A 23870-nucleotide genomic window follows, 5' to 3' on the forward strand; every position below is an offset into this window, starting at 1 on the left:
CACAGTGAACATGTCCAAATTGTGCCCAAATGTGTCGTTGTCCCTCCCTGGTGTCATGTGTCAAGGTCCCAGGTGTAAATGGGGAGCAGGGCTGTTAAATTTGGTGTTTTGGGTACAATTCTCTCATACTGGCCACTGGATATTCAACATGGCACCTCATGGCAAAGAACTCTCTAAGGATGTGACAAATAGAATTGTTGCTCTCCACAAAGATGGCCTGGGCTATAAGAAGATTGCTAACACCCTGAAACTGAGCTACAGCATGGTGGCCAAGGTCATACAGCGGTTTTCCAGGACAGGTTCCACTCGGAACAGGCTTCGCCAGGGTCGACCAAAGAAGTTGAGTCCACGTGTTCGGCGTCATATCCAGAGGTTGGCTTTAAAAAATAGACACATGAGTGCTGCCAGCATTGCTGCAGAGGTTGAAGACGTGGGAGGTCAGTCTGTCAGTGCTCAGACCATACGCCGCACACTGCATCAACTCGGTCTGCATGGTCGTCATCCCAGAAGGAAGCTGACGCACAAGAAAGGCAGCCAACAGTTTGCTGAAGACAAGCAGTCCAAGAACATGGATTACTGGAATGCCCTGTGGTCTGACGAGACCAAGATAAACTTGTTTGGCTCAGATGGTGTCCAGCATGTGTGGCGGCGCCCTGGTGAGAAGTACCAAGACAACTGTATCTTGCCTACAGTCAAGCATGGTGGTGGTAGCATCATGGTCTTGGGCTGCATGAGTGTTGCTGGCACTGGGGAGCTGCAGTTCATTGAGGGAAACATGAATTCCAACATGTACTGTGACATTCTGAAACAGAGCATGATCCCCTGCCTTCGAAAACTGGGCCTCATGGCAGTTTTCCAACAGGATAACAACCCCAAACACAACCTCCAAGATGACAACTGCCTTGCTGAGGAAGCTGAAGGTAAAGGTGATGGACTAAACTCAATTGAGTACCTGTGGCGCATCCTCAAGTGGAAGGTGGAGGAGTTCAAGGTGTCTAACATCCACCAGCTCCGTGATGTCATCATGGAGGAGTGGAAGAGGATTCCAGTAGCAACCTGTGCAGCTCTGGTGAATTCCATGACCAGGAGGGTTAAGGCAGTGCTGGATAATAATGGTGGTCACACAAAATATTGACACTTTGGGCACAATTTGGACATGTTCACTGTGGGGTGTACTCACTTATGTTGCCAGCCATTTATACATTAATGGCTGTGTGTTGAGTTATTTTCAGAAGACAGTAAATCTACACTGCTATACAAGTTGTACACTGACTACTCTAAGTTATATCCAAGTTTCATGTCTATAGTGTTGTCCCATGAAAATATATAATAAAATATTTGCAGAAATGTGAGGGGTGTACTCACTTTTGTGATACACTGTAGTGTATCACAAAAGTGAGTACACCCCTCACATTACTGCAGATATTTAAGTATATCTTTTCATGGGACAACACTGACAAAATGACACTTTGACACAATGAAAAGTAGTCTGTGTGCAGCTTATATAACAGTGTAAATTTATTCTTCCCTCAAAATAACTCAATATACAGCCATTAATGTCTAAACCACCGGCAACAAAAGTGAGTACACCCCTAAGAGACTACACCCCTCAATGTCCAAATTGAGCACTGCTTGTCCTTTTCCCTCCAAAATGTCATGTGATTTGTTAGTTTTACTAGGTCTCAGGTGTGCATAGGGAGCAGGTGTGTAGTACAGCTCTCACACTCTCTCATACTGGTCACTGAAAGTTCCAACATGACACCTCATGGCAAAGAACTCTCTGAGGATCTTAAAAGACGAATTGTTGCGCTACATGAAGATGGCCAAGGCTACAAGAAGATTGCCAACACCCTGAAACTGAGCTGCAGCACAGTGGCCAAGATCATCCAGCGTTTTAAAAGAGCAGGGTCCACTCAGAACAGACCTCGCGTTGGTCGTCCAAAGAAGCTGAGTGCACGTGCTCAGCGTCACATCCAACTGGTGTCTCTGAAAGATAGGCGCAGGAGTGCTGTCAGCATTGCTGCAGAGATTGAAAAGGTGGGGGGTCAGCCTGTCAGTGCTCAGACCATACGCCGCACACTACATCAAATTGGTCTGCATGGCTGTCACCCCAGAAGGAAGCCTCTTCTGAGGTCTCTACACAAGAAAGCCCGCAAACAGTTTGCTGAAGACATGTCAACAAAGGACATGGATTACTGGAACCATGTCCTATGGTCTGATGAGACCAAGATTAATTTGTTTGGTTCAGATGGTCTCAAGCATGTGTGGCGGCAATCAGGTGAGGAGTACAAAGATAAGTGTGTCATGCCTACAGTCAAGCATGGAGGTGGGAATGCCATGGTCTGGGGCTGCATGAGTGCAGCAGGTGTTGGGGAGTTACATTTCATTGAGGGACACATGAACTCCAATATGTACTGTGAAATACTGAAGCAGAGCATGATCCCCTCCCTCCGGAAACTAGGTCGCAGGGCAGTGTTCCAGCATGATAATGACCCCAAACACACCTCTAAGACGACCACTGCTTTATTGAAGAGGCTGAGGGTAAAGGTGATGGACTGGCCAAGCATGTCTCCAGACCTAAACCCAATAGAACATCTTTGGGGCATCCTCAAGCGGAAGGTGGAGGAGCACAAAGTCTCGAATATCCGCCAGCTCCGTGATGTCGTCATGGAGGAGTGGAAAAGCATTCCAGTGGCAACCTGTGAAGCTCTGGTAAACTCCATGCCCAGGAGAGTTAAGGCAGTTCTGGGAAATAATGGTGGCCACACAAAATATTGACACTTTAGGAACTTTCACTAAGGGGTGTACTCACTTTTGTTGCCGGTGGTTTAGACATTAATGGCTGTATATTGAGTTATTTTGAGGGAAGAATAAATTTACACTGTTATATAAGCTGCACACAGACTACTTTTCATTGTGTCAAAGTGTCATTTTGTCAGTGTTGTCCCATGAAAAGATATACTTAAATATCTGCAGAAATGTGAGGGGTGTACTCACTTTTGTGATACACTGTATATATATATATATATATATATATATATATATATATATATATATATATATATATATATATATATATATATATATATATATACACACACACATACTGGTGCTGGTCATAAAATTAGAAGATCATGAAAAAGTTGATTTATTTCAGTAATTCCATTCAAAAAGTGAAACTTGTACATTATATTCATTCATTACACACAGACTGATATATTTCAAATGTTTATTTCTTTTAATGTTGATGATTATAACTGACAACTAATGAAAACCCCAAATTCAGTATCTCAAAAAATTTGAATATTACTTAAGACCAATACGAAAAAAGGATTTTTAGAAATGTTGGCCAACTGAAAAGTATGAAGATGAAAAGTATGAGCATGTACAGCACTCAATACTTAGTTGGGGCTCCTTTTGCCTGGATTACTGCAGCAATGCGGCGTGGCATGGAGTCCATCAGTCTGTGGCACTGCTCAGGTGTTATGAGAGCCCAGGTTGCTCTGATAGTGGCCTTCAGCTCTTCTGAATTGTTGGGTCTGGCGTATCGCATCTTCCTCTTCACAATACCCCATAGATTTTCTATGGGGTTAAGGTCAGGCGAGTTTGCTGGCCAATTAAAAACAGGGATACCATGGTCCTTAAACCAGGTACTGGTAGCTTTGGCACTGTGTGCAGGTGCCAAGTCCTGTTGGAAAATGAAATCTGCATCTCCATAAAGTTGGTCAGCAGCAGAAGGCATGAAGTGCTCTAAAACTTCCTGGTAGACGGCAGCGTTGACCTTGGACCTCAGAAAACACAGTGGACCAACACCAGCAGATGACGTGGCACTCCAAACCATCACTGACTGTGGAAACTTTACACTGGACATCAAGCAACGTGGATTCTGTGCCTCTCCTCTCTTCCTCCAGACTCTGGGACCTTGATTTCCAAAGGTAATGCAAAATTAACTTTCATCAGAGAACATAACTTTGGACCACTCAGCAGTCCTTTTTGTCTTTAGCCCAGGCAAGAAGCTTCTGACGCTGTCTCTTGTTCAAGAGTGGCTTGACACAAGGAATGCGACAGCTGAAACCCATGTCTTGCATAGGTCTGTGCATGGTGGTTCTTGAAGCACTGACTCCAGCTGCAGTCCACTCTTTGTGAATCTCCCCCACATTTTTGAATAGGTTTTGTTTCACAATCCTCTCCAGGGTGCGGTTATCCCTATTGCTTGTACACTTTTTTCTACCACATCTCTTCCTTCCCTTTGCCTCTCTATTAATGTGCTTGGACACAGAGCTCTGTTAACAGCCAGCCTCTTTAGCAATGACCTTTTGTGTCTTGCCCTCCTTGTGCAAGGTGTCAATGGTCGTCTTTTGGACAACTGTCAAGTCAGCAGTCTTCCCCATGATTGTGTAGCCTACAGAACTAGACTGAGAGACCATTTAAAGGCCTTTGCATGTGTTTTGAGTTAATTAGCTGATTAGAGTGTGGCACCAGGTGTCTTCAATATTGTACCTTGTCACAATATTCTAATTTTCTGAAATACTGAATTTGGAGTTTTCATTAGTTGTCAGTTATAATCATCAACATAAAAAGAAATAAACATTTGAAATATATCAGTCTTTGTGTAATGAATATAATATACAAGTTTCACTTTTTGAATGGAATTACTGAAATAAATCAACTTTTTCATGATATTCTAATTTTATGACCAGCACCAGTGTATATACGTATATACGTATATATATATATATATATATATATATATATATATATATATATATATATATATATATATATATATATATATATATATATATATATATATATGTATATATATATATATATATATATATATATATATATATATGTATATATATATATATATATGTACAGTGTATCACAAAAGTGAGTACACCCCTCACATTTCTGCAGATATTGAAGTATATCTTTTCATGGGACAACACTGACAAAATGACACTTTGACGAAATGAAAAGTAGTCTGTGTGCAGCTTATATAACAGTGTAAATTTATTCTTCCCTCAAAATAACTCAATATACAGCCATTAATGTCTAAACCACCGGCAACAAAAGTGAGTACACCCCTAAGAGACTACACCCCTAAATGTCCAAATTGAGCACTGCTTGTCATTTTCCCTCCAAAATGTCATGTGACTCGTTAGTGTTACTAGGTCTCAGGTGTGCATAGGGAGCAGGTGTGTTCAATTTAGTAGTACAGCTCTCACACTCTCTCATACTGGTCACTGAAAGTTCCAACATGGCACCTCATGGCAAAGAACTGTCTGAGGATCTTAAAAGACGAATTGTTGCGCTACATGAAGATGGCCAAGGCTACAAGAAGATTGCCAACACCCTGAAACTGAGCTGCAGCACAGTGGCCAAGATCATCCAGCGTTTTAAAAGAGCAGGGTCCACTCAGAACAGACCTCGCGTTGGTCGTCCAAAGAAGCTGAGTGCACGTGCTCAGCGTCACATCCAACTGCTGTCTTTGAAAGATAGGCGCAGGAGTGCTGTCAGCATTGCTGCAGAGATTGAAAAGGTGGGGGGTCAGCCTGTCAGTGCTCAGACCATACGCCGCACACTACATCAAATTGGTCTGCATGGCTGTCACCCCAGAAGGAAGCCTCTTCTGAAGTCTCTACACAAGAAAGCCCACAAACAGTTTGCTGAAGACATGTCAACAAAGGACATGGATTACTGGAACCATGTCCTATGGTCTGATGAGACCAAGATTAATTTATTTGGTTCAGATGGTCTCAAGCATGTGTGGCGGCAATCAGGTGAGGAGTACAAAGATAAGTGTGTCATGCCTACAGTCAAGCATGGTGGTGGGAATGCCATGGTCTGGGGCTGCATGGGTGCAGCAGGTGTTGGGGAGTTACATTTCATTGAGGGACACATGAACTCCAATATGTACTGTGAAATACTGAAGCAGCGCATGATCCCCTCCCTCCGGAAACTGGGTCGCAGGGCAGTGTTCCAGCATGATAATGACCCCAAACACACCTCTAAGACGACCACTGCTTTATTGAAGAGGCTGAGGGTAAAGGTGATGGACTGGCCAAGCATGTCTCCAGACCTAAACCCAATAGAACATCTTTTGGGCATCCTTAAGCGGAAGGTGGAGGAGCGCAAAGTCTCGAATATCCGCCAGCTCCGTGATGTCGTCATGGAGGAGTGGAAAAGCATTCCAGTGGCAACCTGTGAAGCTCTGGTAAACTCCATGCCCAGGAGAGTTAAGGCAGTTCTGGGAAATAATGGTGGCCACACAAAATATTGACACTTCAGAAACTTTCACTAAGGGGTGTACTCACTTTTGTTGCCGGTGGTTTAGACATTAATGGCTGTATATTGAGTTATTTTGAGGGAAGAATACATTTACACTGTTATATAAGCTGCACACAGACTACTTTTCATTGTGTCAAAGTGTCATTTTGTCAGTGTTGTCCCATGAAAAGATATACTTAAATATCTGCAGAAATGTGAGGGGTGTACTCACTTTTGTGATACACTGTATATATATATATATATATATATATATATATATATATATATATATATATATATATATATATATATACACACAGGGGTTGGACAATGAAACTGAAACACCTGGTTTTAGACCACAATAATTTATTAGTATGGTGTAGGGCCTCCTTTTGCGGCCAATACAGCGTCAATTCGTCTTGGAAATGACATATACAAGTCCTGCACAGTGGTCAGAGGGATTTTAAGCCATTCTTCTTGCAGGATAGTGGCCAGGTCACTACGTGATGCTGGTGGAGGAAAACGTTTCCTGACTCGCTTCTCCAAAACACCCCAAAGTGGCTCAATAATATTTAGATCTGGTGACTGTGCAGGCCATGGGAGATGTTCAACTTCACTTTCATGTTCATCAAACCAATCTTTCACCAGTCTTGCTGTGTGTATTGGTGCATTGTCATCCTGATACACGGCACCGCCTTCAGGATACAATGTTTGAACCATTGGATGCACATGGTCCTCTAGAATGGTTCGGTAGTCCTTGGCAGTGACGTGCCCATCTAGCACAAGTATTGGGCCAAGGGAATGCCATGATATGGCAGCCCAAACCATCACTGATCCACCCCCATGCTTCACTCTGGGCATGCAACAGTCTGGGTGGTACGCTTCTTTGGGGCTTCTCCACACCGTAACTCTCCCGGATGTGGGGAAAACAGTAAAGGTGGACTCATCAGAGAACAATACATGTTTCACATTGTCCACAGCCCAAGATTTGCGCTCCTTGCACCATTGAAACCGACGTTTGGCATTGGCACGAGTGACCAAAGGTTTGGCTATAGCAGCCCGGCCGTGTATATTGACCCTGTGGAGCTCCCGACGGACAGTTCTGGTGGAAACAGGAGAGTTGAGGTGCACATTTAATTCTGCCGTGATTTGAGCAGCCGTGGTTTTATGTTTTTTGGATACAATCCGGGTTAGCACCCGAACATCCCTTTCAGACAGCTTCCTCTTGCGTCCACAGTTAATCCTGTTGGATGTGGTTTGTCCTTCTTGGTGGTATGCTGACATTACCCTGGATACCGTGGCTCTTGATACATCACAAAGACTTGCTGTCTTGGTCACAGATGCGCCAGCAAGACGTGCACCAACAATTTGTCCTCTTTTGAACTCTGGTATGTCACCCATAATGTTGTGTGCATTGCAATATTTTGAGCAAAACTGTGCTCTTACCCTGCTAATTGAACCTTCACACTCTGCTCTTACTGGTGCAATGTGCAATTAATGAAGATTGGCCACCAGACTGGTCCAATTTAGCCATGAAACCTCCCACACTAAAATGACAGGTGTTTCAGTTTCATTGTCCAACCCCTGTATATATGTATGTATATATGTATGTATATATGTATATATGTATATATATATATATATATATATATGTATATATGTATATATGTATATATATATATATATATATATATATATATATATATATATATATACAGTGTATCACAGAAGTGAGTACACCCCTCACATTTCTGCAGATATTTAAGTATATCTTTTCATGGAATAACACTGACAAAATGACACTTTGACACAATGAAAAGTAGTCTGTGTGCAGCTTATATAACAGTGTAAATTTATTCTTCCCTCAAAATAACTCAATATACAGCCATTAATGTCTAAACCACCGGCAACAAAAGTGAGTACACCCCTAAGAGACTACACCCCTAAATGTCCAAATTGAGCACTGCTTGTCATTTTCCCTCCAAAATGTCATGTGACTCGTTAGTGTTACTAGGTCTCAGGTGTGCATAGGGAGCAGGTGTGTTCAATTTAGTAGTACAGCTCTCCCACTCTCTCATACTGGTCACTGAAAGTTCCAACATGGCACCTCATGGCAAAGAACTCTCTGAGGATCTTAAAAGACGAATTGTTGCGCTACATGAAGATGGCCAAGGCTACAAGAAGATTGCCAACACCCTGAAACTGAGCTGCAGCACAGTGGCCAAGATCATCCAGCGTTTTAAAAGAGCAGGGTCCACTCAGAACAGACCTCGCGTTGGTCGTCCAAAGAAGCTGAGTGCACGTGCTCAGCGTCACATCCAACTGCTGTCTTTGAAAGATAGGCGCAGGAGTGCTGTCAGCATTGCTGCAGAGATTGAAAAGGTGAGGGTTCAGCCTGTCAGTGCTCAGACCATACGCCGCACACTACATCAAATTGGTCTGCATGGCTGTCACCCCAGAAGGAAGCCTCTTCTGAAGTCTCTACACAAGAAAGCCCGCAAACAGTTTGCTGAAGACATGTCAACAAAGGACATGGATTACTGGAACCATGTCCTATGGTCTGATGAGACCAAGATTAATTTGTTTGGTTCAGATGGTCTCAAGCATGTGTGGCGGCAATCAGGTGAGGAGTACAAAGATAAGTGTGTCATGCCTACAGTCAAGCATGGTGGTGGAAATGCCATGGTCTGGGGCTGCATGAGTGCAGCAGGTGTTGGGGAGTTACATTTAATTGAGGGACACATGAACTCCAATATGTACTGTGAAATACTGAAGCAGAGCATGATCCCCTCCCTCCGGAAACTGGGTCGCAGGGCAGTGTTCCAGCATGATAATGACCCCAAACACACCTCTAAGACGACCACTGCTTTATTGAAGAGGCTGAGGGTAAAGGTGATGGACTGGCCAAGCATGTCTCCAGACCTAAACCCAATAGAACATCTTTGGGGCATCCTCAAGCGGAAGGTGGAGGAGCGCAAAGTCTCGAATATCCGCCAGCTCCGTGATGTCGTCATGGAGGAGTGGAAAAGCATTCCAGTGGCAACCTGTGAAGCTCTGGTAAACTCCATGCCCAGGAGAGTTAAGGCAGTTCTGGGAAATAATGGTGGCCACACAAAATATTGACACTTCAGGAACTTTCACTAAGGGGTGTACTCACTTTTGTTGCCGGTGGTTTAGACATTAATGGCTGTATATTGAGTTATTTTGAGGGAAGAATAAATTTACACTGTTATATAAGCTGCACACAGACTACTTTTCATTGTGTCAAAGTGTCATTTTGTCAGTGTTGTCCCATGAAAAGATATACTTAAATATCTGCAGAAATGTGAGGGGTGTACTCACTTTTGTGATACACTGTATATATATATATATATATTAGGGCTGTCACACAAAAAATAACAATTTTAATCGAGATTAATCGCGATTAAAGAACAAAATTAATCTAGATTAATCTCGATTAAAAAAATGTATCGTGTGACAGCCCTAAATATATATGTATTCATCTCAATTAATCGCAAACTAATAATTAAGCAAAATTTGAACAGTTATGCACATTGTTATTGCAAGAACGTGTTTACCAATAAAACATTCATAAAATATGATAGAATTATTAAATCTAAATTCATTGTAGAAAGCACATTATCTGACAAAAGTGAGGATCTTTTCCTGTTCATGACCCTGACACTGAAAACAGGTGCACCAATCATAATGTTTTGATCTAATATAAGGCATCAATAAAGCATCAAAACACAGATATGATTATTTCATAGATCTATTAAGAAAACCCTTTAATACTGTGTTTGTACAGAAAGAATACTGGGAAATACTGTTCTAAATTACCATTGAAACATCTATTAATACCTGAAACAGTCAAGTTAGCAGACATTATCTATAAGTAATTGACTGTAGCTATAAAAAAAAGTGTTAATTAAAACAGTCCATGTAAATGCTTAGTCCATATAAATATCAGATACGAATGTGTTTTTAGAAAACTACAAACATCACAAATATAAATCATGTTTATAACCATGTGATAGAATAACCTGAATAAACTGTAGAGATGAAACATCACACAGAGTTTCACTTCTCACCGGAGGGGAGGAGGCGGAGCTACACGGTTTTGATGGACAGCTCTAGCAGCCAATGGAAATACTCGTTACAAAGCTTGCGTGATTTCATTCATCTTTTCATCAACACGTAAAAAAAGTGAAAACCGCTAAAAGTAGTTTATCATCGGACAGTTCATGCGCTTTACATCCTAATTCATCTAAAATACAGTTCATTACCACAGAGACACACATGTATATGCCAAATAAAAAGTTAGATTAAAAATTTTAATCTTGATTAATTTTTTTAATCACGATTAAAATTTTAACGCGATTAACGACAGCCCTAAAATATATTTATATATATATATATATATTGTATGGCATAAATACTGGTGCGAACTTTACTTCTGCAAATGGCGTTCATTTCACAAAATGCTTCATCTTAGAGGCATTAACATCAGACACTGTACAATAAACAAGGCAGCGTTAGGCATTTTCTAAATAGTTCCTATCACTATTAGTTCTTTTAGCAACTGTGTTAAAACAATAATCAAACTAAATATCAAGTAAGTGTCAAATGGTTTCTCTCCATTGATACCATCTACAGTCTTACGCATAAGTCTGGACACAAATGTCATGTTTTCATATTTCATTAATGAAAAAACGACCATTTTTGTTAATTTGCTTAATGCAACATACTTTTTTTATAATGTTGCACATGTAAAGTGACATTTAACAGGTCTTATTTATTCTAAATATAAAATCAGGAAAAATAAAACAGAAAAAGAAATGGAAAATGACTCATTTGGATGTATTCCCTATAAATGATAGCCTGACTAATTTTAATCAGAACAGAGATTCTTAAACTGTGGTGCTAGAAGCACTGATACTACCTGAAGCTCCACCGGGTGGTACCTCACACTGCATTAGCTAAATTGCTGCAGCCACAGGATTCAAATGTAATATTTTAAAATCTAACAGCATATTTTTTACTGTTATTTACAAAATCTCATCTGGAACGCTTGAAAGAGGTTCTAGGAATTCATGTTTACACTTTATTTACGCGGATTAGTTGACTTATTGGGAGACATGTTGGCCTATTTAGCAGGTTGTTGGGTTTGATTAAAGATTGTACATGGTTTAAAAAACTTTGAGAAGCACTGACTGTAAATAACAAAATCTACCAGAGGTGAGGACAGTATATTACATTACACCGTATGGTTAATATTAATAAATGTTGTTAAAATGTGAGAATTAAGATGATACCAATGCATGGAAATACACGGACCACGTGTAGTAATTTAGCATTAGCTGGATGCTGGCCTGACAGATGATCAACCATACAAAGCCTGTATATGATTTAAACGTAGCAAAAACGAATCACATAATACTCTGCAATATGAGTCAGAAATGTCATAAATAAATAGACACGTGTGTAATATGAATCACTTAATCAGCATAATCTTCATATTGTTCCACTATTTACTTACACAATGGTAGGTCAGTTAGCAAGTTGCATGTCAGCAACATTTCCTGTGGATCAGTTAATCCATGCATAAAATAGTATCATTATGCACATATGTGCTTTGATTGTTAAATGACATTGTACTGATCACTGATGAATGTCAGTATTACTTTTATACCACTAATAAATTGCATAATCACAAGTGATCACTTTGCTGGTCTTATTTCCATCATTCAAGCAAACTCACCTGCATGGAATCAGCGCTTATTATCTCCCCTTGAAGTCTCTTTCCGATCTCGATCGCTAGTTTGGATTTGCCAGTACCGGTAGCTCCTAAAATCACCACCAAAGGAGGAATTATTCCTTTCCCAAGCGCACGCTGCACACTCGCCATGGAGGCCGCCATGACTAAAACTGCTCAGCTGCTCAGTCTATCACCTCTGAGCATGCGCTGGAGAATCAGCGTGGAGGAGGGATCTGTATCCTGGCAACCCAAGGCTGTCTCCATAGAAACAGTGCAGGCGCCGGAGAAACGCTTATTGAATTCCACAATGCACCGCGAAAGGTTATTCTACAGTGTAGTCAAGGGATGCAGGACACCCATCATGTGTGTATATATACGTACAAACATGAATGTATGAATGGCGTCCTGTTTGGGGTTTATTAATGCATTGTGTTGAATAATTTTAGGACAACTGAACCCATCACACCCTGACCAGGATAAAGTCCTAAAAATAAAATGAAAACTATATATATATACAGGGGTTGGACAATGAAACTGAAACACCTGTCATTTTAGTGTGGGAGGTTTCATGGCTAAATTGGACCAGTCTGGTGGCCAATCTTCATTAATTGCACATTGCACCAGTAAGAGCAGAGTGTGAAGGTTCAATTAGCAGGGTAAGAGCACAGTTTTGCTCAAAATATTGCAATGCACACAACATTATGGGTGACATACCAGAGTTCAAAAGAGGACAAATTGTTGGTGCACGTCTTGCTGGCGCATCTGTGACCAAGACAGCAAGTCTTTGTGATGTATCAAGAGCCACGGTATCCAGGGTAATGTCAGCATACCACCAAGAAGGACAAACCACATCCAACAGGATTAACTGTGGACGCAAGAGGAAGCTGTCTGAAAGGGATGTTCGGGTGCTAACCCGGATTGTATCCAAAAAACATAAAGCCACGGCTGCCCAAATCACGGCAGAATTAAATGTGCTCCTCAACTCTCCTGTTTCCACCAGAACTGTCCGTCGGGAGCTCCACAGGGTCGATATACACGGCCGGGCTGCTATAGCCAAACCTTTGGTCACTCGTGCCAATGCCAAACGTCGGTTTCAATGGTGCAAGGAGCGCAAATCTTGGGCTGTGGACAATGTGAAACATGTATTGTTCTCTGATGAGTCCACCTTTACTGTTTTCCCCACATCCGGGAGAGTTACGGTGTGGAGAAGCCCCAAAGAAGCGTACCACCCAGACTGTTGCATGCCCAGAGTGAAGCATGGGGGTGGATCAGTGATGGTTTGGGCTGCCATATCATGGCATTCCCTTGGCCCAATACTTGTGCTAGATGGGCGCGTCACTGCCAAGGACTACCGAACCATTCTGGAGGACCATGTGCATCCAATGGCGGTGCCGTGTATCAGGATGACAATGTACCAATACACACAGCAAGACTGGTGAAAGATTGGTTTGATGAACATGAAAGTGAAGTTGAACATCTCCCATGGCCTGCACAGTCGCCAGATCTAAATATTATTGAGCCACTTTGGGGTGTTTTGGAGAAGCGAGTCAGGAAACGTTTTCCTCCACCAGCATCACGTAGTGACCTGGCCACTATCCTGCAAGAAGAATGGCTTAAAATCCCTCTGACCACTGTGCAGGACTTGTATATGTCATTTCCAAGACGAATTGACGCTGTATTGGCCGCAAAAGGAGGCCCTACACCATACTAATAAATTATTGTGGTCTAAAACCAGGTGTTTCAGTTTCATTGTCCAACCCCTCAGGGAAACAGGAGAGTTGAGGTGCACATTTAATTCTGCCGTGATTTGGGCAGCCGTGGTTTTATGTTTTTTGGTTAGCACCCGAACATCCCTTTCAGACAGCTTCCTCTTGCGTCCACAGTTAATCCTGTTGGATGTGGTTTGTCCTTCTTGGTGGTATGCTGACATTACCCTGGATGCCGTGGCTCTTGATACATCACAAAGACTTGCTGTCTTGGTCACAGATGCGCCAGCAAGACGTGCACCAACAATTTGTCCTCTTTTGAACTCTGGTATGTCACCCATAATGTTGTGTGCATTGCAATATTTTGAGCAAAACTGTGCTCTTACCCTGCTAATTGAACCTTCACACTCTGCTCTTACTGGTGCAATGTGCAATTAATGAAGATTGGCCACCAGACTGGTCCAATTTAGCCATGAAACCTCCCACACTAAAATGACAGGTGTTTCAGTTTCATTGTCCAACCCCTGTAGATGAACAACAGGCCCTTGGCTCCAGCTCGATCCTGTAATTTACCACTGTGCCACGAGAGCACCTATAAGAACTTACACCGATTAGGCATAGCATTATGACCACCTTCCTAATATTGTGTTGGTCCCCCTTTTGCTGCCAAAACAGCCCTGACCCGTCGAGGCATGGGCTCCACTAGTCCCCTGAAGGTGTGCTGTGGTATCTGGCAGCAGATCCTTTAACTCCTGTAGGTTGTGAGGTGGGGCCTCCATGGATCAGACTTGTTTGTCCAGCACATCCCACAGATGCTCACTTGTCAACACCTCAAACTCGTTGTGCTCCTCAAACCATTCCTGAAGCATTTTTGCTTGTGGCAGGGCGCATTATCCTATGCCGTGATGAAGAGATTATCAGTCTTATTCACTTCACCTGTCAGTGGCCATAATGTTATGCTGGTACATATTTAATGTATAGATACCACTAGAACAGAATCTGCATTACTTTATTATTTATTAATAGCTGATTCATTTTTAATGAAATAGCTACATTCTTAGACTGTAACTAATGTACTACAGGTACAGATGCAATGATTACTGGGATGTTCTCCCCGTGTCTGCGTGGGTTTACTCCGGGTGCTCTGGTTTCCTCCCACAGTCCAAAGACATGCAAGTGAGGTAAATTGAAGATACTAAATTGTCCATGACTGTGTTTGATATTACCTTGTGAACTGATGAACCATCTGTAATGAGTACCTACCGTTTCTGTCATGAATGTAAAACATGACGTTAAAAATCCTGATCAACAAACAAACAAACAATGATTGCTGGGAAAGACAACAATAACCACAAGTAAGCTAATGATTAAATTTACACATAAAGCCAACATTATTTGTTGTAGATTTAGTCATTTTAAAGCAACCTTAAATTTATTTGTTTAGCGCTTTGTACAATAGACACTCTCTCAATGCAAGCCAAAGGCAGAAGTGGCAAGCAAAAACAACTCCCTAAATATTACCAGGAAGAGGAACCAGACTACACAGGGAGCATCCTCTTTTGGTGGCCTAGAGGACAGTTAAAATAGTGAAACCCAGCAGTTAGCAGTTATAAATGGAAGGGGATTTCAACCTTTTGACCAATAAGTCTATTCTAATGAATCAAAGTTTGTTCTGATCTCAACCGAACCCCACTCTAAGCCACACTAGTTTCTTATCCTGGTGCAGTACTAAAAAGAGGTGTTTGTTATACAGCGTTGTATCATATATATTTCTGCATTAATAGAATACTGACTGATAGCAGTTTTCCAGTGTATATTAAAGTTCCTGTCTTTAAGCACAGGTGTCATTGTGATATTCACAAAGTGATCCAGATGATCTTTATTGCAAATGTAGACTTCATAAGAATTGTTTAAATAAATAAAAAATTCTAACTTATTAAAATAAAATAAACCTATTAGAGAATCAAACCGCCTAAACAAACTTACAGACACACCTGCCACATACAAGTAGTCAGTGCACATTTTATTAATTAAAAAGCCTGTAAATATACACTACAATCCGATATTTATAAAGGTTTATGTTTATTTAAAGTTTATTTTCATCTTGTCACATTCTTACCCTTAGTCTTGCAATATAAGGTTGGTGACTGGTGAATGTACAGCAGTGAATTTTAGGAATAAGTTGTATCTCTGAATCCACCAAATCCAGTGCTATATGTGTTGAATAGATAAATATTATGATCCTTAAGGTGCATGTGCTTTTGTTGACTTTCCCAAGCCGGTTGACTCACACATGTACCTTCTGAGAGACACGAATAGCCGGATGGCTGCTATGGTAACTGAATGATGTACGCCATGGAAAAAAAGGGATGTCAGTTGCCATGGCAACCTGTCTTGAGGAAGCGTCCCTGCACGTGAAACAATCAGAATGAGTTTCAGAACGTGTTCCCTCCTACAGGTAAGGACACTCGTACAAACCCAATGTTTACTGAGGAAAAGTGGATTAGAGAGTTTAATAATGGATAACAACAGTGAGACAAATGCCTAGAGCAATCATTTTCATAGATTAATGCAGGTTATAAAATATTTTCTTTTTTTGCCGGAAATCGATTTTGCAAGAAACTGATTAGTCTGTTATTAGATATAAAATCAAATCTGTGTAGTCTTTCACATTTCCTGGAAATGGTTTTTATGCCAGTGCCTAGTAGCAGACCAATTAACTGCCTGCTAATAACTCACTGTTAATAAACAAACTTTGCGCTCTGGGGGCACCGTATAGAGGCTTATTTTGCACTTATTTATACTCTTTAATTAATAAAAATTTATTCCACTGTACACCTGTGTATACGTACAGTACATTACTTAACAGTAAATGCATTCTGGGGTGCTAAGGTGGTGCAGTGGTCTAGTACACTAGCCCACTCTCTGATGGTACCTGAGTTCTATTGGCCAGACCGGGCATCCACACAGACATGATTGACTAAGTCTGGTGGCCAAAGTCTTGAAATGGATTGGTGCTTGGTGTTCCTGCGTGGTGTCCAGTGTTTCCAGTGAAAATGTGAAAAGAAATATTAAATTAAGTAAACCCTTTCATGTTTTCATCAACCCATTTATCCTGGTCAGAGCTGCGGTGGGCCTGGCTCAACCTGGAAACACTGGACACGAGGCAAGAACAAAAGGCACCAATCCATCACAGGACTTCGGCCTCCAAACATAGCCAACCATGTCTGTGTGGACGCCTGGTCAGACAATATTTCTCAATTGTTAATTCTTATTTTTCTAATCAGGTAACCAAGCTGACCTAAATACAAATCCATATAACCAAGATAAATCATTACTATTATTTAGAGGTATATCAAATCCCTAAAGAGACCCTGATCTCTTAAAACAAGGCAGACACTCTTGAATGTTTTGATTTGAATTTATTAATTGTCTGACTAGGCTCATGAGGTACTGAACACAAAGTGCTTAATGCTGCCGTCAAACTCCAAAAGTATCAAACGTTTAACGGGAGCAACAAAAGAAGTATAAAAGAAAATACTAACAAAACAAAAGGTAAAAACTAACAAAACACCACAACAACAGAATTTGAACAAATCATACCAGTAACAAACACATTTCTTAAAGCCTGGCTCTTCCACAGAAAAATAAATGCAGATTAGACAAAGTATACATGATGATCTGCTGGTGGCATATGCAGTTAATTTTCATTGTCAAAAACATTATCATCTTACAAGGAAATGTGAGATGTAGTGTACTTTATAGCAGTCTTTAGATATGCACTTGTTTGAAAGATTCTTTTCAAACTGAAATAACTAAATCATTGAAATTATAGAACACAAAACGAGGTTTGAGAACATATCCTATTTCCTAACGATACTAATAATACAGGAGTCAGATTAGTGAGTAAATCAGTGTACCATTCTAATAAAATAAAGAGTCAAATGATTAAGAATATTGCACTAGTTAGAGCCTGTAGATGTGATGTGAAAGTTCTAGTATGAGCATATACCACCAGTAGAAAAAAAAACTAATGGCCAAACGTATGTGGACATCAGCTTGTTACACATTGCATTTGAAAATCATTGGTCGTCCCAATTCATCTGGGAGACTTTCCACAAGATTTTAGAGTTTATCTGTGGTTATTTGTGCCCATTCAGTCAATAAAGCTTCCATGAGAACAGGCACTGATACAGAACATTCCAATGAAGACCAAAGACATTTAGACAGGTTCGGGTCAGGACTCGGGTGTACAGGCCACCTGAGCTCCTCCACACCAAACCTTGTCTGTCTTTGTTTACCTCGCTTTATGTACAAAGGAACGACTACTGGAAGCATAATTTCTATTATTAATTTTATACACTTGTCAGAACTTGATAATTAGAAGGAGTGTCCACATACTTTTGACCATTTAGCGTACACAAAAATAAAGACAAATGAACAGGACGAAAGGAACACATAACTTCGTAAGAAAATAGATTACAAAAGTATCATCTGAGCATTTTTAAAGTATGAAACAGTTAAGGTTACATATACCCTTTAAAAAGAGTAGGCAGTGAAAAGACCATCAAAGTGACTAGCAAAGAAATTAACGTTCAATAGTGTCGTTTGAACTTTTTTTTTTTTATCTTTTAACATTTGTTAACAAAAATAGAAGCTTTCAGATCATTATAGATTAAGCCAAGTGGGCCAAACAAAGCCCCAGAAAGTAAGAAATAATGAAGTTACTCATCAGCATTGATTTTGGTATTAAAACAGAAAGCATATATAATATACTGTACACGTGGGTCTATACAGCAGAGCTATTATGTACAAACGGTTATCAGTCACAGTATTTATATATACACACACACGTCTGTAAGGCATGGACTCAGATGTGCACTGATAATCTGATAAGCCCAATAAAGAAACTTTGCAGACAGAGAGCCTTTAGCACTGACTCCTGTCTGTTAGACTCCAATTCTGACAGAATATTGCAAGGGCCACAAAACCTTCACTTTCAAATAGTTCAAATATTTTTCCACTTTCATTATCGCACCCAGTACAGACTTACATTCCCTTACTCTTACTTAACTGGATACTTCAGCGGATTCCACTACACAATACTTGCTTAATAGGGTGGTTATACGTGCATACAGGCTAAATGCTACATTTTAAACTTTGCCCAAATGGCATGCTAACTCAAAATGACAGAATATCTGCAACTAGGGTGCCTTTAATGTTAAAGAAATACGGGCTTGGGTCCATCTCAGGTCATTTTCTTTCAGCAGGGCAGAAAAATCAGCAGGACCTTCTTTGGGAAACTTTTATATCAAAAAGTTTATATATAAAGCCAATGGCCACCTGATCAGCATCCCTCCAGAATTAAATGTGCAAAAAAGTGAAAGAACAGATCAAAAAGTACATGCATCTATGCTTCATTTTCAACCAAGGCCTCTCTGAACAGTTAATGACCGGCCTTGTAGTGACTTGTTTTATGAACGTTTGAGTTCCGCTAGCTTCCTCAGTAGCTGTTGTTGTTTAATTCGGAGCTGCTTCTTCTCCTGAGTTTTTTGCTTCTCAGATAAATGAAGTGCATGCAGATACTCTGTTGCCTTGGTCAGGATGACTACCTTCGGTGTCTTTGGACACTCTATCAGTCCAGGAATCTCGTCTCTTAAGGCCAGGAATCGCGAGCGCAGATCGTTGCGTCTTTTCCGCTCCAAAAAGTTGTGGTTCTTTCGCCTGTCCATGTCTTCACTGTCAGAGCTTTGAGGGCTGGCCGGGTGGGATGATGCAGAAGACTGTGAGCGAGTTGTGGAAGGTGCTGGAATAGTGACGGCAGGAACAGGAGGTTGGGGTTTGTTGTCTACTGTGTGGGATGTGGATACTGGCCCGGGTTGGGAGTTTTCCTGGCGGATCTTCTTGCGAGGCGGGTCTAAGTCCGGAGAGGGGGCGGCATAGTTGTGCTGCTGCTGGTGAATAGAGATGTGAAAGCGCTTGGTTCCCAGGTCATGTGGATCGGCACGGACGGTGATGGTGACTGGTTTGCGCGAGTTGACTGGTCGAGACTTGCCGCGTTTGTGATCCACAGTTACTACGTCAATCTCTTCATCATCTATAGAAAAAATATGACGATCAGTTAAAGCTTTTAAAGGTGTATTTAATTAAATGCATGAATACTCGTCTATTAAACTTTTTTTCTACAAACAATCCATTCATAAGAATGACAGATCAGAACATCAATATTTACTTTGATAGCATTTGGCAAACACTTCTACCCAAGGGTGCATACAAATGACCTGGAAAAGATGTCTTACTGCTATGGTAGATTGGCCCAAGTCAAGATCCTGCTTTTATCTGGTAGTGTTTTAGCAGTAATGTTTAAAAAAATAAGTAAAACCAGTTGCACAGCATAGATTCCCATTGCATTTTGTTTTACACTGCTTTATCCTGGTCATAGTCAGAGTCTGGTTTACGTTGTGTGGCCTCGGCCATCACCACAAACACAGCCAATCACATCTGTGTGTAGACACCTGACCAGCTGGTAGCACCACTGGATCTCAGTTTTAATGGGCTCGCACAATTTACTGCTGTGCCACGCAAGGACCTAAAACTAAATTTGAAGTGCTGCTAAACCAACATAAGGGCACAGCTTAAAGTAACAGTTAGTAAAAGAGGGCTGTGTCCCAAGCCACAAACTACCAATTCCAATTCCTGATCCACTTCCAAATTCCAAATACTGAATCTCAGATCATATTGTAAAAGAAGTCAAATCCAATACTAAGAAATCATTTGAAGCATTATTAGCTCTAATGCCAGTACTCAGCATTACACAGGATCACCCAGGAGTGCTTGTGAACTTTAGATTTGCAAGCGTGCATGCTGCTTTAGACAGAGTACCCAAGTCTTTTTAAAATTAAAATGATGTCAAGGCTGATATTTGCATCATTACAGCTGAGAATCCAAACTCACTACAGTACATGATCAATGGTTTCATTCATGGAAAAGGCAGCTGATGCATATCTTTTAAAAATGCATGAAGTTAAAGGATAGAAATTTGATTAAATATTTAAAGGCATTTTAGTCAGTAAGAATTGGACGCTAAATGTGTTAAAAGTTTCAAACAACCTTTCCACTTTGTCCATCAGGTTAAACCTGATTCCTATTGTACTTTTCCATAGTTCATTCAGTTTATTTGCTTCCTATCGTCTGCTCTGGCAGTTGATTACTCTTTATGCCCTACCTACTGGTAAAATAGGCCATCCTGTTGTTCAGGCTCAGGAATGTAGGATCATGGCACAAGTCCACATTAAAACATTCCAGAATCAAATGTGATTTTAACTTTTATACCATGGCACTGATGCCTTGCTGGAGTAACACCTAAACAGGAGTGTAAAACACAATGGCTTCAAAAACAAGAGAAGCTAAAGAAACCTGTTGAATTTGAAGACCATTTACTTCTTTAAATGGCTTTGAGTTTTAGTATTCAAGACTAATTAGCAGATCCAGCATACATTCCAAATGACCTGGATACTGACGACTAGCTTAATGACTGTTGCCTTTAGGCTATGCCAGGTATTACTGTTTAAGAGTACTTTTTGAAATCAAAGTCAAGGACACTGCACCTACCAGATGAGTCAGTATGTGACTCTGAGCCAGACGACACCTGCTTCTTGCAGCCGCTCAATGGGAAGGTCAGTACAGCCGCCGGATCAACACAGTCGGACACGGAGCTGCTTAAAGATGACAGCTCGGTGTGGCCGCACTGATTCTTTCCAGGGGTGATCACGCCGATCTGGGGTACAAAAGGCATCTTGGCCTGACTCTGGCATGAGATGTGTTCACCCACAGCCTTCTCAAAGCGCTGACTGGCAGAAAAGCCACTCCACATGCAGTCCTGTATGATAATCGAGCTCAGGTTGCACTGTGCCTCATCTTCATCATCCTGTCCGAGAACATGGGAGACCCACTCGAGCTTGTCCCCCAGTGACAGACCCACAGATCCAGCGGTTTCATCCAGCCTCCTCACAGGAGACATGGGAGGCGTGGGAACAAGTTCAAACTTCTTCCAGATGTCCTCACTGGGTGCTGTAGATTTGAAAAAATCCTCGTCCAGATCGAGGTCATCGTAGAAGTAGTGCTGGTACTGATCAAGGTCCTCCATATCACAGTAAGTAAAAGGCGGCGGACTCGCACTGATTTCTGGCATTTTTTCAGAGTACTTCAGAGATAAACACCACTCACAACAAACAAGCTCTAAAAGAGGACAAACAGGACTCATTAGTCAGATTTCTTTAGTAGGAGGTTAAGTCAAATCTGTCAGAGGGCCCTAAGTACTTGTCTGCATCCTTAAATTAAGAGTGCACTGCCCTACTAGACAGTAGCTAGATAATTAAGCTAGGTATTAAAATACAACATGCCCTCTGGTGGGTGACATGGGTCATTAATTAACATCTTAAGAAAGTATTTAACGAACACTCATTTAATATATTAAAACATTAAATCATGCATTATGTACAGTTTCAAATATAACCAGGCTTGACAATTATGACATTTTTTACACTACGACAGCTTGAGTAACAATCACAATGGAAATTGGCTTCTATTTTAAATTACACTGGTAAAAATCAGAATAATAATGGTGTGAATTTCAACTCTGGCAAGACTTTAGACCAGCTGATACATCAAATATAGTGACACAAAGTTGCAAAAAATGCTTGTAGAATAAAGAAAAATATACAGAAGGTGAAAAGTCATCCCAATTACCCATATAAAACGTGAGCAAGTGAACTGGTGTGTGAAGTAGGGTCATACTTGTATGTGCTTTATTAGCCAAACTTTGGTTAAGGTAAATATACTGTAGTAATAGACAATATTCATGCTTCTTTAAAAGTCTGGACACCTCTGATCAAATATAAGTTGTGAAAGGTTCTGCAAAATGTACAATTAATGTAAAATTATGGTTTATTTACCAAATTCAGATTTAAACTCTGGTGTGTTCGAATGAAAACAGTATTTTATTTTTTATTATTCCAGTGTGTAAAAATGAGCAAACAGGCTACATGAAATTTGTTGACTAAAATGATAAGTCTGATTCTTGTAGGGGAAAATTAAACAAAACATAAAAATTGACACGGGTGTTAAAAATTTCGTTTAAAACTATTGTACAAACATAAACTATAAGTACGTCCATGGTTGACTATATCAGGCAAATGAGTGAGGTAATTTAGTATAATTGACAATTAAAGCTAATGCAGTCTAGCTTCACCTGTAACGTCCCTTCACCTAGAGGACACAGGTTTGTCTCGTTTAGGATTGAATAAAATTTTATTTCTTATTATCGTGTTTTAAGAACTAGAAATCAAATATTTATTGGGAAAACGAGTCATTGATTAGTCACGTAATGAGAAAAAAACCCGAAAGGGTATGCGTTTATCACAACAATACTGCAGACAACCGTTAAATCTGTTATTCAAATGAGCCCAGCCCAGCCCAGCCCAGCCCCTGTTCCCATTTCAGCGTGACTGCATCGACTTATCAGCTGAAATGGGACTGCAGATTGATGCTAGAAGTTAAACTTTTGTTAACTTTAGAGTTACATAGACAGGGTTAAACACACACTGCACTGTGAACAAGCTTCTTATAACATTAATGCCTGTGGCTCAGACTAAGTGGATCTGGGAAATCATCTTTCCTCCCTGAGCTTAACTCTGCAGTTTATTATAACCGGTTTACTGTAAAGGTGCTGGTGTGATTCAGCATTAATAGACCCCATTCTTACCGTAAGATGGTCTCAACAGCCCGTATCCCTGAAGACATTTGAAAAAATCCCTACAGAGTCTTCACCGGTTTAAACACAGCCGTACAAATTCACTGTACTGCAGTGCAGTCTCGCTTTTTCGTCACAACCCCAAACACAAATTCAATAAACAAAAGCGCTGAAATAAATCTCCAGTGTCCTAGAAATGTCTTTCAGTCCAATTTCGACAATGAGTTCTTCTCTTCCACAGTAGTTGGTATCAAGCGTTCCCCAAAAACTACCGGCAAATCTAATCCGAGCTGGTGGAGCTGTGTATGATCTGTTTTGTGATTGAACTCACTGTGGAACTAAGAAACTCCCGCCCGGTATTATCCGCTCCAGCAGCGCCCTC

At 40.8% G+C, this 23870-nt stretch overlaps 2 protein-coding genes across 3 annotated transcripts in view; both read right to left on the reverse strand.

Moving 5' to 3' along the window:
• trit1 (tRNA isopentenyltransferase 1) overlaps positions 1-12204 on the reverse strand; it is an 83864-nt gene extending 71660 nt beyond the window's left edge. For both annotated transcript variants that reach the window (XM_062990734.1, XM_062990733.1), the window contains exon 1: positions 12035-12204. In XM_062990734.1, coding sequence (XP_062846804.1) covers positions 12035-12193 — 159 coding nt within the window. In that variant the 5' untranslated portion in view covers positions 12194-12204. The remainder of the gene's footprint in view (positions 1-12034) is intronic.
• Positions 12205-18974: 6770 nt separating this feature from the next.
• On the reverse strand, positions 18975-21928 carry myclb (MYCL proto-oncogene, bHLH transcription factor b). Its single transcript, XM_062990735.1, has 2 exons — positions 21349-21928; positions 18975-19834 (listed from the first exon to the last, which is right to left on the reverse strand). Exons 1-2 carry the CDS (start codon positions 21926-21928, stop codon positions 19212-19214), a joined length of 1203 nt encoding a protein of 400 aa, XP_062846805.1. The 3' UTR covers positions 18975-19211.
• Between the last annotated feature and the right edge of the window lie 1942 nt (positions 21929-23870).

The sequence above is a fragment of the Trichomycterus rosablanca genome, chromosome 2 (genome assembly GCF_030014385.1).
Source record: "Trichomycterus rosablanca isolate fTriRos1 chromosome 2, fTriRos1.hap1, whole genome shotgun sequence".
Lineage (NCBI taxonomy): Eukaryota > Metazoa > Chordata > Actinopteri > Siluriformes > Trichomycteridae > Trichomycterus > Trichomycterus rosablanca.

What these genes read in the sequence shown, in the direction of transcription:
- myclb (XM_062990735.1), bottom strand. Translation starts at nt 21,928, where the DNA reads ATGCCAGAAATCAGTGCGAGTCCGCCGCCTTTTACTTACTGTGATATG. An exon ending in GTCACATACTGACTCATCTG is followed by an intron (nt 19,835 to 21,348) that starts GTAGGTGCAGTG and finishes TTTTTTCTATAG; the next exon opens with ATGATGAAGAGATTGACGTA.